The sequence below is a fragment of the Hypomesus transpacificus genome, chromosome 20 (genome assembly GCF_021917145.1).
Source record: "Hypomesus transpacificus isolate Combined female chromosome 20, fHypTra1, whole genome shotgun sequence".
NCBI classification, from domain to species: Eukaryota; Metazoa; Chordata; class Actinopteri; order Osmeriformes; family Osmeridae; genus Hypomesus; species Hypomesus transpacificus.
Window position 1 is genome coordinate 2657808 of NC_061079.1, and position 13947 is coordinate 2671754.

The following is a 13947-nucleotide window of genomic DNA, read 5'->3' on the forward strand; positions in this document are numbered from 1 at the left end:
CCATCCTGCAACTCTAACAAAGATACAGTTACAACAGACAGAGGAAGTTGTCACAGTGTGTGTGTGTATGTGTACAGTTCAAGTCTAGGAGAGGTAATAGTTAAGCTGCAGCACAGACTGAGCTAGCTGCTCATTGATGTGCCTATAGCTTCCTGAGAGAAGATGAGTGTTCTTCTCAGTCTTCGGACAGGTACAGTAGAACCCTCAAGGTGAAAAGACAACTACAAAGACAGATTATCATATAGATAGCAGTTAAATCCAGACTTGCTACACGTGTGGACTTTGTCCCCCTACCAGAGAGGAAATATACCCAGAATATGGAACTATAATTACATGAGACAGACAATAATAACGGACGGGCAGATTGAAGTGAGAAAACACAAACACATAGGAAATCGCGGCTCGACGTTTTCTCAGTAGGAAGGGACATGGACGAGGAAAAAGTAGTAAAGAGGGTTGCAGAGGTGCGAGACTTTGACCAAATCACTGCCTTTCTTGGATCGTGGGGGCCCTACCAGCGATTGGTGTTCCTGGCTCTGGCCATCAGCATCCTTCCAAACGGCTTTGTAGGCATCTACATAGTGTTTGTAGGTGACACCCCTCCTCATGAATGCTACATACCTGAGGAGTTCAACATCAGTGAGGTGTGGAGGAACGTGACCATCCCTCTAGTGACTGTAGATGGGGTGACAAAGCAGAGCTCTTGCTCCAGGTTAAATCTGGACATAGTCAGGAACTACTCCAGTCAGAATAGTCTGCCAGATGTACACATTAACCTGAGTAACATTCCACTGGAGAGCTGTCTGGATGGATGGAAGTACAGCAGAGATATATACCTGTCAACTATCGTCACAGAGGTGAGTCCTAGACCACTTATATGTCACAATTTGAGACACTAAACAAGAAAACACAGTTTGAGTAAACATTATCAATAATAATGCAGATAGTACTTGGCTTTAAAGGTGATATGATTACAATAAAAAAATGTCATTCCATTTTCAAATAAGTTTTTATTGCTTGACAGATTACCACAGACCATACATCTTTGCACTGTTTCTGGAAATTCTATGGTTCTACTTCCAAACTCATGTTAGAACTATTCACTTCTGATCCCTGATGTTATGCTGTACACCACATGTATGTCCCCTAGGATTAAAGTATTTGCTACATTAATACATTGTCAATAGTAATGTCTCTTAAATCAAAAGGCTCCAGTATTAAAATTGTATTTGTATTTAGTTCCAATTTCATTCACGTTGAAAATAATTGGGAGAAGTAATTTTCAAATGTTGTCATGTAATATACAGTATATGTATACTTTACAAGTATTACAAGTATTTTGAGTCATGTGTGTTTGGTAGTGGGACCTGGTGTGTGACAACGCATTTAAGGAGCCTCTGACGTCCTCCATCTATTTCATGGGTGTCCTGGTGGGGACATTCATCTCTGGCCAACTGTCTGACAGGTATGCATGTGTGTGTCTGTACAGTGTGTGCATCAATCAGGTTTGTCACATCCAGTTATCCGGGTACAAATTAAAAATACTTTTTTGTTGCTCCAACTTTTCGATAACCTAGCTAGCGAGTTCAGGGTATTGCGCAATAGCCAAGAAAACCCGCATCTCAATTCGTTCTCCGTCCTCGGGGTCTTGCAAGACCGTTTTCGCAAGGATGCTTGCAAGAACGTTCTTTAAGAGAACGTACTTGCGTTCTTCGGATTGATAAACAGCCACTGTTTGCCAAATGGTAGCAGCTTGGAAAGTCCATTGTTAGGATGGTATGGCCAGAGCCCGTCTACGGAGAGCCTGTCCACTCCCTGTTAAGCCCCATTGTACCGAATTTGGCTGAAGTTCCACCAGAGTTCCACTGGGGGTGATTGCAAGCGAGTGCAAAATGAATAGGAGTCTATGGAACTAAACGGCTAAATTTGTTCTTTCGGACTGTCGTTGAGAAATCTCAGATTTGATTGTAGTTTTTGCATGTTCACAATGGATTATAGGTCGAAAGTTTAGTGAACAAGTACTTGTGTCCTTTCGATTTCTTACAAGGGGAGTCATTGTTGCCCATAACATGCTAGCATTCTGCTAATGAGTGCTGATTGGTTAGTGAAGGACTGACTACGACCAGAGATCCCGCTTGATGGCATCCGAAGTGGAACCAGAATATCAGAGCATTGGCAACATTAGCAACAACATTAACAAGCCAAAACGAAGTGACCAGAGATTGCCGTAAAGACGTATCTCTGGTCGTACAATGTGTATGACGTCATTGACATTTTAAAAAGCTTATTAAGACAGAACATCGACTTAAAAAAAATCTAACACCCAGCAGTGTGTATTTTTTTTTGCCTCCCCTTTTGAATTCAACATTAAAATTACTAGATAAAACATTTTATCCAGAGAAAAGTGGATTTTGAGGGGGATAGCTCCATAGATTTCCATTCATTCTGCACTCACCCGTTTGCGCCCTCATATGGAACTACAGTGGAACTGCAACCAGTTCAGAAACTGGACGTTTCCCGAGAGTGGCAGTTCTCCCTATATTAGACTTTCTTTGATATGGCGCAGACCCGAACGCAATTCGCAACGCAGAATTCCGACGAAAACCCGCAGAATTTCAAATAGAATGCATTGGTCTGAGGCAAAATGTAAATAAACTGGTCAACTCATATTACGTTTCTATTCTTTTGAAATATTTAACCTGTAAACAGAGCCTATTGCCACCATAGTAGGTAGGTCTGTAATAGCAATCGAAGGAAGTCTGTCAACCCTGAAACTGATACAGTAACGTTCACGTTAGACTAGCTACTGTTCTGTAAAGGGAGCTATAGTTTGAATTAGGGTTGCACAATATTGACAAAATGTGATATTGCAATATTGAGTATGAATACATTGGGGTTCACCCCGGTGGACGAGAGGGTAGCCTCCCTCCGCCTTCGGGTGGGGGGAGGGGTCCTCACTGTTGTTTGTGCTTACGCACCAAACGGCAGCTCAGAGTACCCACCCTTTTTGGAGTCTTTGGGGGGGGTGCTGGAAAGCACTCCTCCCGGGGATTCCCTCGTCCTCCTGGGGGACTTCAATGCTCACGTGGGCAATGACAGTCAGACCTGGAGGGGCCTGATTGGGAGGAACGGGCCCCCGGATCTGAACCCGAGCGGTGTTTTGTTGTTGGACTTCTGTGCTAGACACCGCTTGTCCATAACAAACACCATGTTCAAGCATAAGGGTGTCCATATGTGCACCTGGCACCAGGACACCCGAGGTCTCAGTTTGATGATCGACTTTGTAATCGTGTCATCGGACTTGGGGCCGAATGTCTTGGACACTCGGGTGAGGAGAGGGGCGGAGCTGTCAACTGATCACCACCTGGTGGTGAGTTGGCTTCGATGGTGGGGGAGGACGCCGGTCAGGCCTGGCAGCCCCAAACGTAATGTGAGGGTCTGCTGGGAAAAGCTGGCAGAACCCCCCCTGTCAGAAGGAGCTTCAACACCCACCTCCGGGAGAGCTTCGATGTCTCGGGGGGGGGGGGGCGGGGACATTGAGTCCGAATGGGCCATGTTCCGGGCCTCCATTGTTGAAGCGGCTGACCGGAGCTGCGGCCGCAAGGCGGTCGGTGCATGTCGCGGCGGTAACCCTCGAACCCGGTGGTGCACTGCGGAGGTGAGGGATGCCGTCAAGCTGAAGAAGGAGGCCTATCGGACTTTATTGGCTGGTAGGGTTCCAGAGGCAGCTGATGTGTACCGGCAGGCCAAGCGGAACGCGGCTTTGGCGGTCGCGGAGGCAAAAACCCGGGCATGGGAGGAGTTCGGCGAGGCCATGGAGAATTACTTCCCAACGGCTTCAAAAAGGTTCTGGACCACCATCCAGCGACTCAGGAGGGGGAAGCAGTGCTTTGTCAACACTGTATACGGTGGGGATGGTGCGCTGCTGACCTCGACGGGGGACGTCCTGGATCGGTGGAAGGAATACTTCGAAGACCTCCTTAATTCCACCAACACACTTTCCGACGTGGAGGCAGAGTCTGGGGACATCGGGGGGGGGCCCTTCTATTTCTGGGGCTGAGGTCGCCGAGGTGGTTGAAAAGCTCCGCGCAATATACACATTCCCAATGGACAGCTTGGACAGACATCTAACTAGACAACCCAATCATGGTGAACACTCAAATTATCTAAACTACAGACCATAGAATTACACATCAAAACAGAACAAACACAACAATAGGTGTTCATTTTAGGACATCCTCAGATCTCAGACTCAAACGACTCAAAAGTGTCAGACTCAAACGAAAAGGCGTCAAGTCTCAGACCAAAAGTCGTCAGACTCAGGCGAAACGGCTTCAGTCTCAGAAAAACCTCTGTCATTTTCAGACAAAACGCTTCCAAACCAAACACCATCATAACCAAATGCCATCATTTTCAGACAAAACGCTCTCAAACTAAACGGTGTCATTCTCAGACAAAACGCTCTCAAACGAAACGCCATAATTCTCAGACAAAACGCTCTCAAACTAAACGGCGTCATTCTCAGACAAAACGCTCTCAAACTAAACGGCGTCATTCTCAGACAAAACGCCCGTCAAACTAAACTTTGTCAGAATTTGTTTGTAAAAGCTAGCTAGATGAGGGAGCTGTTGACTAGCTTTCTGAATTTTCTGACACTACAAACAAAAGTTTGTTTGTAGTATCCATAGCAACCAGAGGACTACACATGGGTTTACTTTACATGAGTGAACTATCTTGGAGAAAACAACTATTTCGTATTATATCAACAGTAAGTTTTCTTACTGTAGGCTACCAGTTAACAGAAACAACAACATCACTTTAAAAGCTGCTACTTTAGCTTATTCATAAAGCTAGTCAACAGCTCCTTCGTCTAGCTAGCTTTGACAAAAGAAATTCTGACAAAGTTTATTCCCAATAAAAATGCCCATGGCAAGTCACTGTATTTCCAAGCCCTGATAGTGTAACTGAGATGACACAGAAAATTATTCTTTGAAGTTATAAGCCCCCGTTCAAGTGTTGAGCATTAAATTAGCTGCACGGTCTGTAGAGATCTTGGGACAAATCCACTTTTTTGTTCTAAAACCGGCTAGAAGCCGCTTCGAAATATAAGTCGTACAACCACAAGAAAACATCTGGTAAAATCTGGGTACAAGCCGCGGCTTTATTTCCGAAAAATATGGTAGTACTTCCACGCTGGCGAGGCACTATTTTTGTCTAGTTCTACTAACGTTTCCTCTTCAATCTCCATAATTTTGTTGTCTCCCTGAGCCACACTCATATTCTTACTTTTCTGTCTCTTCTTTCCACACAATCAATCCGCAGTTCGCACTCTCTGTTTCTGTCCTTTCGCTTCTCGCTGCTTTCGATGTCTCCCTCTTCACTCTCGCTGTCAAAGTGTACATGTGTATGGACCCTAATTTGACTCCATACATGTGTGACAGGGCAACTGGCCAATGAAATGCGGGCTCTAAATTGACTACAACACACAGCCCCCGGCGCATCTCCACAAAATGAACATAATATCGCATCTTCTTTGGGACATATTCGATATTGATATTGCACAACGTAATATCGCCAAAACTATATTGAGTCGATATATCGTGCACTCCTTGTTTGAATATAGTGTGATGGACAACTTCAAGTAAACATTCACGTGGAGTACATGCATCTCTCGGTGTCTTTATTCAGTTATTCACGTGGAGTACACACATAACCTAACATGGTGTCAGCAGTAAAAGGGAATGGAGAAGGACAAAAGAAGAGGCGAACTAAACCTGATGAGGTAAAGTACCATCCAGAGGAAGCAAGAACGATGGACGGAGAGATACCGGTGCAACAGCTAGCACCGCCATGCAAGTTAAACTTATCCACTGCTAATGAAAGGCCGAGATGGTTTAAACGCTTTGAACACTACAGAATAGTGTCAGGACTGGATAAACAGTCACAAGGGTCTCAAGTGAATGCCTTCATGTATGCAGACGGTGATGACGCCGAAGATATTCTTAAAGTTTTACCCCTCATGGACACACACAAGTCTTACAACGCCGTCACGGAGGCGTTCACGGCACATTGTGTTAGCAAGCGGAATGTTATCTTCGAAAGAGCATGTTTCAACAGACGGAGCCAAGAGCTCTCCGTAGCTCTCCGTAGCTACGACGGAAGGCCGATATATGCTTCTGCGTTTTTCGAAAAACGGATACATGGGAACGCCCTCGTCTCCGTGGAACGCCCTCTACAAGCTCTCCGTCAGCCCTCGTAGAGCCTCGGAGAGCTTGACGTGCGCCTCCTTAATTTTGTAACTGTCCAGGCCGAAATATGCTTCTGCGTCTCCGTTTACGGATGGGCGGGCGCACGGATACGCACGGATACGGACGGGTAGACTGCGTATATGGTTCTCCGTAGGCTGTGGGTGCTGAAAACAATTCACCGCCAGAAGAGTAGGTGGTGCAACGTTTTTTTGTTTAGACGTCGTTGAGTGTTTATTTACCTAGGTTACCGGAAAGTCGGAGCAAATTTACAAATTAGCCGTTCCATCAATAAAATACGCACATTTTAAGCAAATACACAGCCCATTTCTCATCACATTTTAATTCAGATTCTAATTTACATGTACCGTTTAGCTGAAATATGAATTGTAAAAACTTTACAAGCAATGGCGGTCAAAGGATTCTGTTCGTCCTGCTATCACGGCAACCCCGCCCCTACCCCTGACGCAAGCGGTACTTAATACTGACCAATCACAACCAAGGGGGTCTCCGTAGCTCTCCGTAGCTACGACGGAGAGTTACAAAATCAAGGAGGTGCACGTCAAGCTCTCCGAGGCTGTACAAGGGCAGACGGAGAGCTTGTAGAGGGCGTTCCACGGAGACGAGGGCGTTCCCATGTGTCCGTTTTTCGAAAAACGCAGAAGCATATATCGGCCTTCCGTCGTAGCTACAGAGAGCTACGGAGAGCTGCGGAGTTTGGGAGTTCTATCCTTAATGCGAGAGCAAGTAGCGCGCGAGCTGAACATTTGTTGGCCTTTATTTGAGCGCAAAATAGTTGAGCTTCATGTAAAATAAACAACAAGAGAGGTAAGTGTGTGTGTGTACACTACAATTTATGCACACACTGTATTGTATTGTTGGTGTTCACACCAATTCCTAAAAGCAAAAGTATACCGTATTTTTCGGAAATAACATTTCCCGTGCAATAGAAAACAGACATTATGCACTTACTTACTTTCGAAGTGTGTTCCACAACTGCATGCTGTACTACAGTGCGGCATATATTCCAGTGCGGTTTATACTCAGATTTACAAACACAAAGCTCCCATTCTGGTGGGTGCGGTTTATAGAAAATGTGTCTATTTTTTGAAAAATACGGTAATCACAAACATATCCAACCCTGAGAATGTTCGCTCCCCTGTCCGTTCCTTTTGTGTGTTTCAGTGTATATTCATGTGTGTGTGTTTGGGTGCATCCTTACGTGCGTGTGTGCTTGTTTGTGTGTGTGTACTTGTATGTGTCCTTCAGATTTGGTCGGCGGCCCGTGCTCTTCGTAATGATGGTTCTGCAGACGCTTGCTATCCTCGCACAAGTCTTTTCCCCCAGCTGGGAGGTCTTCTCCGCTATCTTCTTCTTTGTTGGTTTTGGAGGGTTTTCCAACTACGTGGTGGCTTACGTTCTAGGTCAGTGATGCTAACAGCGTTCGATGCCAAAGGGGTGCTTAAATACTTTTATGGTGAACTTGGTTTTATGGTGAAGTTCTGTGTGTCAGACTTACAGAGCAACCCCTTTGTAGGTATAAATGTCTATACTACCCAGCCTGAGAAGGGCAACTGATTAACTTAATAAATTAACTTTATTATGTGTGTATGTGTATGAATATGTTTGTGTGTGAATGCATGCATGTGTGCGTGTGTTTTTGCAGGCTCTGAGATCCTCAGTCCCAGGATTCGGGTAATGTTCTGTTCCCTGGGGGTGTTTATGGGCTCTGGGATTGGCCAGATGGCCATGCCTTGTGCCGCCTACTTCCTCAGGGACTGGCGGAGCCTGGTGCTGTCCATGGCTGTCTCTGGAGTAATCTACATACCCCTCTGGTGGTAAGTTATGGAACTTCACCTTCAAATGGGATTTTCGAATATTATTTTTTTTTTACCTGAAAGGCCCGATTGAGATTACAAATCTATTTTTCAAGGGAGATCTGGCCAAGACAGGCAGCAACATAAAAACAGGTAGTTACAGACAGAAGAACACAGAAATGAGACAAATTAAAGGGGTGATTGACTGTAGTGATGTGTCGTTTGTTAGTATGACTCGGGAGTAACGAGTAGTCTCAGAGAGAGATTCGTTCATTTTCTCGTGTCCGATAAAAAAAGAAAGTTAAAATAACAAAACCTATAATTACCTTACTAAACCTAGTCACGCGAAAATGAATGAAGTGAACAAATACTTTCTGTTTCCTCTTCTGAGCCTATGCAAGTCACGTGAAAAATTATCCAAAGACTCGTACCCGAAGACCCAGTCAAAATGAACAAATCATTTCTGTTTCCTCTAGCTAGGCAGTTCCGAGGTTATGCAGGTCACGTGAAAAATTATCCAAAGACTCATACCCTGAAGATGAACGAAACATTGATCCGAAGACTCGGTTGTCAGAAGAACAAATTATTGATCCAAAGACAAGGTTGGAGGTGAACGGTTCCTTCATCTGCCGGGTACGAGTCATTGGATTGTTTTTCATGTGACCTGCATATAGGCTCAGTACTGATGGCTAGAGGAAACAGAAATGATTCCCCCCCACTGGTTACAACTAACCAACAAGAGCAACAAGTCTCTCAATAAGAGTCATTGTGATCCTGGAGGAAGACCGTAGGTGGCGGGTGGGGGTATAAGGCTGGAGTATAGACTTGATGTAGTCAGGTGAAGTCCCGTTCACCGCTCGGAAGGTCAGTACCAGGGTCTTGAATCTGATACGGGCCGTGATGGGAAGCCAGTGGAGGGAGATGAGGAGCAGGGTAACATGGGAGCGTCTGGGTAGATTAAAGACCAGGCAGGCTGCCGCATTCTGAATCCTCTGGAGAGGGCGGGTTGCCCATGCTGGGAGACTGGCAGGCAGCGAGTTGTCCAGTGGTCCAACTTTGAGGGAACAAGTGCTTGGACTAGCAGCGGGGTGGAATGCTCAGACAGGTATATAGTGATCTTCTGGATGTTGTAGAGTAGTGGTTTTTAAACTTTTTTTTCGGCGACCCACATTTTCAAAATGACAAACCATCGCAACCCAAACATTGTATATTTGCACATTTGCCAATATACAATTTCCCTATCGTTATTATTTATTTGTACAAGTTTTAACAGAATAATTTGTTTTACAGGGCTCTCAAGTGTCACGCATTGAGCGTGACAGTCACTCATGTCGGTCTTTTGTCACACCTTCCCGCCACACATTGTATTTCTCACGCCTAAAAAAAATATTTATAATATATTTAATATGCCGCAGCACCCAACCAAAATTCCTCTGGCCGCACCACTCTCACTATGGAACCGGCAGGAATCAAGCGCGTCTCCCCTGGAGTTCTTTGTCGAGCCTGCCACTTATAAGCCAATCAAAAAAAAGAAATGGTCTACTACACAATAGCCAATCGGAAAATAGCACCATTGTATCTGGGTAAGATTTAATGCAACAACCAATGGAAAAAAAGCATATCCTTTAATTTTTCACGTGGTTCTGCTACGTCTTCCGAAAGTTTCGTTCACCTACAGAGCAAACCACTGGAGCTCGAGCATCACTTTGAGCAGTCATGATCTCCTGTTTTAATGTTACAACAAATTCACAACTTGTTTGACACAAACAATGACAACTTGACTGCTGTTAGAAAACGTTTCCCAGATAATTTGCATCATTTTTTACATTTACATTTATTCATTTAGCAGACCCTTTTATCCAAAGCGACTTCCAAGAGAGAGCTTTACAAAGTGCATAGGTCACTGATGATAACAATAAGATAGCCCCAAAGCATTGCGGGTAGCCAAAACAAGAAGCACACATTGTGAACAACCAAAAAATAAGTGCCAAAGGGAAGAACTATAACAGCATGTAGTTAAGCAAGTTACAATTAAACAACATGAATCTCTAAGTGCAAGTGTACCAGTAGAAAAAGCAAGCAAGAGTAAAAATAAAAATAAGATTAACTAAAATAGAATATTTCGCAGCGAATACAACAGTTTAAATCAGTTACCACTAACCAACAAGAGCAACAAGTCATTGTTCAAGAGCAGCAAGAGTCATTGTGATCCTTGAGGAAACTAGCATTGGGTTCAGCAAACCATTCCAAAGTACCGTTGTAATCCCGGAACAAGTGCGTCTTGAGCCTTCTCTTGAAGGTGGAGAGACAGTTTGTGTCTCTGATGGAGGTGGGGAGTTGATTCCACCACTGGGAGGCCAGGCAGGAGAAGAGCTTGTGTTGGGACCGGGCGGTCTTGAGTGGTGGGACCTGCAGGCGGTTGTCTGAAGAAGACCGTAGGTGGCGGGTGGGGGTGTAAGGTTACAGGAGACTTGATGTAGTCGGTCGCAGTCCCGTTCACTGCTCGGAAGGTCAGTACCAGGGACTTGAATCTGATGCGGGCCGTGATGGGTAGCCAGTGGAGGGAAATGAGGAGCGGAGTAACGTGGGAGCGTCTGGGTAGATTGTAGACCAGGCGTGCCGCTGCGTTCTGAATCCTCTGAAGAGGGCGGGTTGCGCATGCTGGGAGACCGGCGAGCAGCGAGTTGCAGTAGTCCAACTTGGAGAGGACAAGTGCTTGGACAAGCAGCTGGGTGGAGCTCAGACAAGTATCTCCTGATCTTCCGGATGTTTTAGAGGGTGAATCTACACGACCGGGAGACCGCAGCAATGTGGGCCGTGAGGGAGAGCTCATCATCCATGGTAACCCAAAGGTTCCTGGCAGAGGATGAGGGGTCACCGTCACAGATCCCAGGGAGATTGAGAGGTCGTGGGAGATGGAAGGTTTGGCCGGGATGATGAGAAGTTCTGTTTTGGTGAGGTTCAGCTGGAGGTGGTGCTCGGTCATCCAGGCGGAGATGTATGCGAGGCAGGCCTCCATCCTAGCTGAGATCAGTCTTGAAGCCTGATTGGTTGGGGTCGAGCAGGTTGTTCTGAGAGAATTTAGTCTGGATAAAAGGTGTATCAGTGACTGTAAAGCCTGTTTGAAGCAGATGGAGGACCACCCAACAACGGTCATATAAAGTACCTTAGAAATTTCAACAACCACAGCCAGAAATTGTTGTCCAATTGTTTTCTAATCGATTCAGACAGAACCACCTTGACAATAAATTTGGATTTCACATAGCAGGCAACTCCGCCGCCTTTCTTTGCCCTGTCAGCACGATAAACATTGTAACCATCCATGTTAATGTCATCATCATTAACAGATTTTGTCAGCCAAGTTTCGGATATGACAACAATGTCGGCATCTATTGATTTGAGCCATATTCTAATCATATCTATTTTCGGTAACAAACTTCACACATTTAAATGCTCTGTAGTGTCGTAAGCAAACAACACTTGGTGTAGGTACACGGGCCATTTCTTCTTTCTCTCGCTGCTCTATCGCCCCCAACTTTGCAGTGCGTAAGTAACTGAGTGGATTGTTGTCTGTATAGATGGTGAATTTCCCCTCGGAGCAGATATTCTCTGAATGTTTGTGTGACAGCCCACTTTAGGGCGAGGAACTCCAACTTCCTGGAGCTGTAATTTGACATGTTTCTCTCCGTAGGCCTTAAGCCTCGGCTGGCATAGGCGATGGATCTTCGCTGACCCTCTTGCTCCTGGGACAAGACCGCCCCCAAGCCAGCATTACTGGCATCAATTTCCAATACAAAGGGCTTGGAAAAGTCAATGCTCCGAGAACAGGAGCACTGACCAGGAGCTCCCTCAACGTTGCAAAACTCTGTTTGCATTGTTTTCCCCCCAGTTCTTGGTTTCTTTATACTACCTTCAAGCTCTGCCACCAGTTGGTGTAATGGGGCAGCGTACTGTGCAAACCGTTCCACGAAGCGCCGGTAATACGAGGCAAAGCCTAAGAAGGAACGCAGTTCAGTAGTCGCAGTAGGACGCTTCCATTCAGCTACCACTTAGATTTTATCTGGGTCGGTTGCTATTCCCGTGGCAGAGATTATATGGCCTAAATACTTCACTTCCTGCAACTGACATTTCTTCAGTTTGAGTTTCGCAGGTTGGAGTCGCACCAGGACAACTTCCAACCTTTTCAGATGTTCTTGGAAGGAGGAGGAAAAAATTATGATATCATCCAAATACAGCTAGAGGGTTGAAAGCTTTGATCTCCAAATATGCGCCCCATCAACCTCTGGAAGGTACTGGGAGCATTACAAAGTCCGAAAGGCATACGGTTGAACTCAAACAACCCAAAGGGTGCGAAAATCAGTCTTTGCCTTGTCTTTCATGGCAACTTGGTTATAACCACTGGCAAGGTCTAGAGTACTGAACTAGCGAGCACCTGTCAAGGCGTCCAAGGACTCTTCGATCTGTGGAAATGGATAAGCGTCTTTTCGGGTCTTTGCGTTTTAACTGCCGAGAGTCCACGAACAGCAGTATGTCACCGTCTTTCTTCTGCACGATTACGATGGGAGAAGAGTAAGGGCTACAGCTTGGTCGAACCACCTCCCTTTCTAACAGCTCATATATGTGAGCTTTGGCCTGTTCATATTGGGTTGGGATTAGTCGTCGGTTGAGTAAGCCTTCAGGAAGTTGCCCTTCCCTAAAACAAGGGCTCCAAGAATACAGAGGGGAGGATGGCCCTAGATACCTGAGGACAAGCTGTGGTGATAAATGTTAAAGTTCCTGCAGGGATTCACATAGCTGGACCTTGGACTTTGACCCTGCCAATACAACCTCTCTCTGATAATGTTTCCATGCTATGGCATTCAGACAGTGCTTGTTCCCAGTTAAGGCTAACAGTTTGTGCAAAAAGAGGATCAAAGATAGAGCCATTGTGACCAAATAATTCATGATAGCAACTGCGGATGACGTTCATCCCAAGTAAACCAGGCACTTTGCTTTTTGTTGTTGAGCAAATAAATCTGGGGAATCTTTTACTACTAAAACCCGAATTTTTGGTAGGGGTCTTGCCCAAAACATTAACATACAGCTCTACATAACCAACATAAGGAAATTTCCAAGCCATTAGCTGCTTTTAGTTGTAACCACTTGCATTGTTGCAGCTGCTCTACTCCCTGTGACTGAAAGTATTGCTTTAAAAAAACCTCGGTAATAGTAGTAACCATTGATCCTATGTCTTATAAGCAGGGGACTACAACATCCCCCCATACCAACTTCCACTATAGGACAACTCCCTATGAGCTGAGATGAATTTTGAGATGAAATACGGTTGGAGCACCCAAGACCCCCTCCTGATGCCTGGCTCCCTGCACCAGAAGGAGCTAGTTTTCCGATGGCTGCATAGCACTAGATGCTATTCCTGTGGTTTGACTCCGACTGAATGTTCTGGGGCCTGCCCTAGGGTCTGGACCTGAGTGACGATTTTAATCAACAGAACAAAACCTGTTAATATGACCATCCTGGTTACAACTGGAGCAAATTGGCTTACCATCAGGCCAAAACCTACACACGTGGACAAAATTGTTGGTACTCTTCAGTCAATGAAAGAAAAACTCACAACGGTCACAGAAAAAACTTTAATCTGACAAAAGTAATGATAAAAATAATTCTTTGAATGTTAACCAATGAAAGTCAGACATTGCTTTTCAACCATGCTTCAACGGAATTATTTAAAAAAATTAACTCATGGAACAGGCCTAGACAAAAATGATGGTACCCCCAGAAAAGACTGAAAATAATGTGAAAAAAGGGACATTTATTCAAGGTGTGTCCACTAATGAGCATCACAGGTGTTTACAATCTTGTAATCAGATTCAAAGAATCGAGTCCGT

General features: G+C 45.1%; 1 protein-coding gene across 1 annotated transcript in view; it reads left to right on the forward strand.

Moving 5' to 3' along the window:
- The first annotated feature begins 428 nt into the window (after positions 1-428).
- Positions 429-13947, forward strand: part of LOC124482529 (solute carrier family 22 member 5-like) — a 33897-nt gene continuing 20378 nt past the window's right edge. The window contains exons 1-4 of the mRNA XM_047042884.1: positions 429-857; positions 1362-1465; positions 7515-7669; positions 7912-8083. Coding sequence (XP_046898840.1) covers positions 429-857; positions 1362-1465; positions 7515-7669; positions 7912-8083 — 860 coding nt within the window. The remainder of the gene's footprint in view (positions 858-1361; positions 1466-7514; positions 7670-7911; positions 8084-13947) is intronic.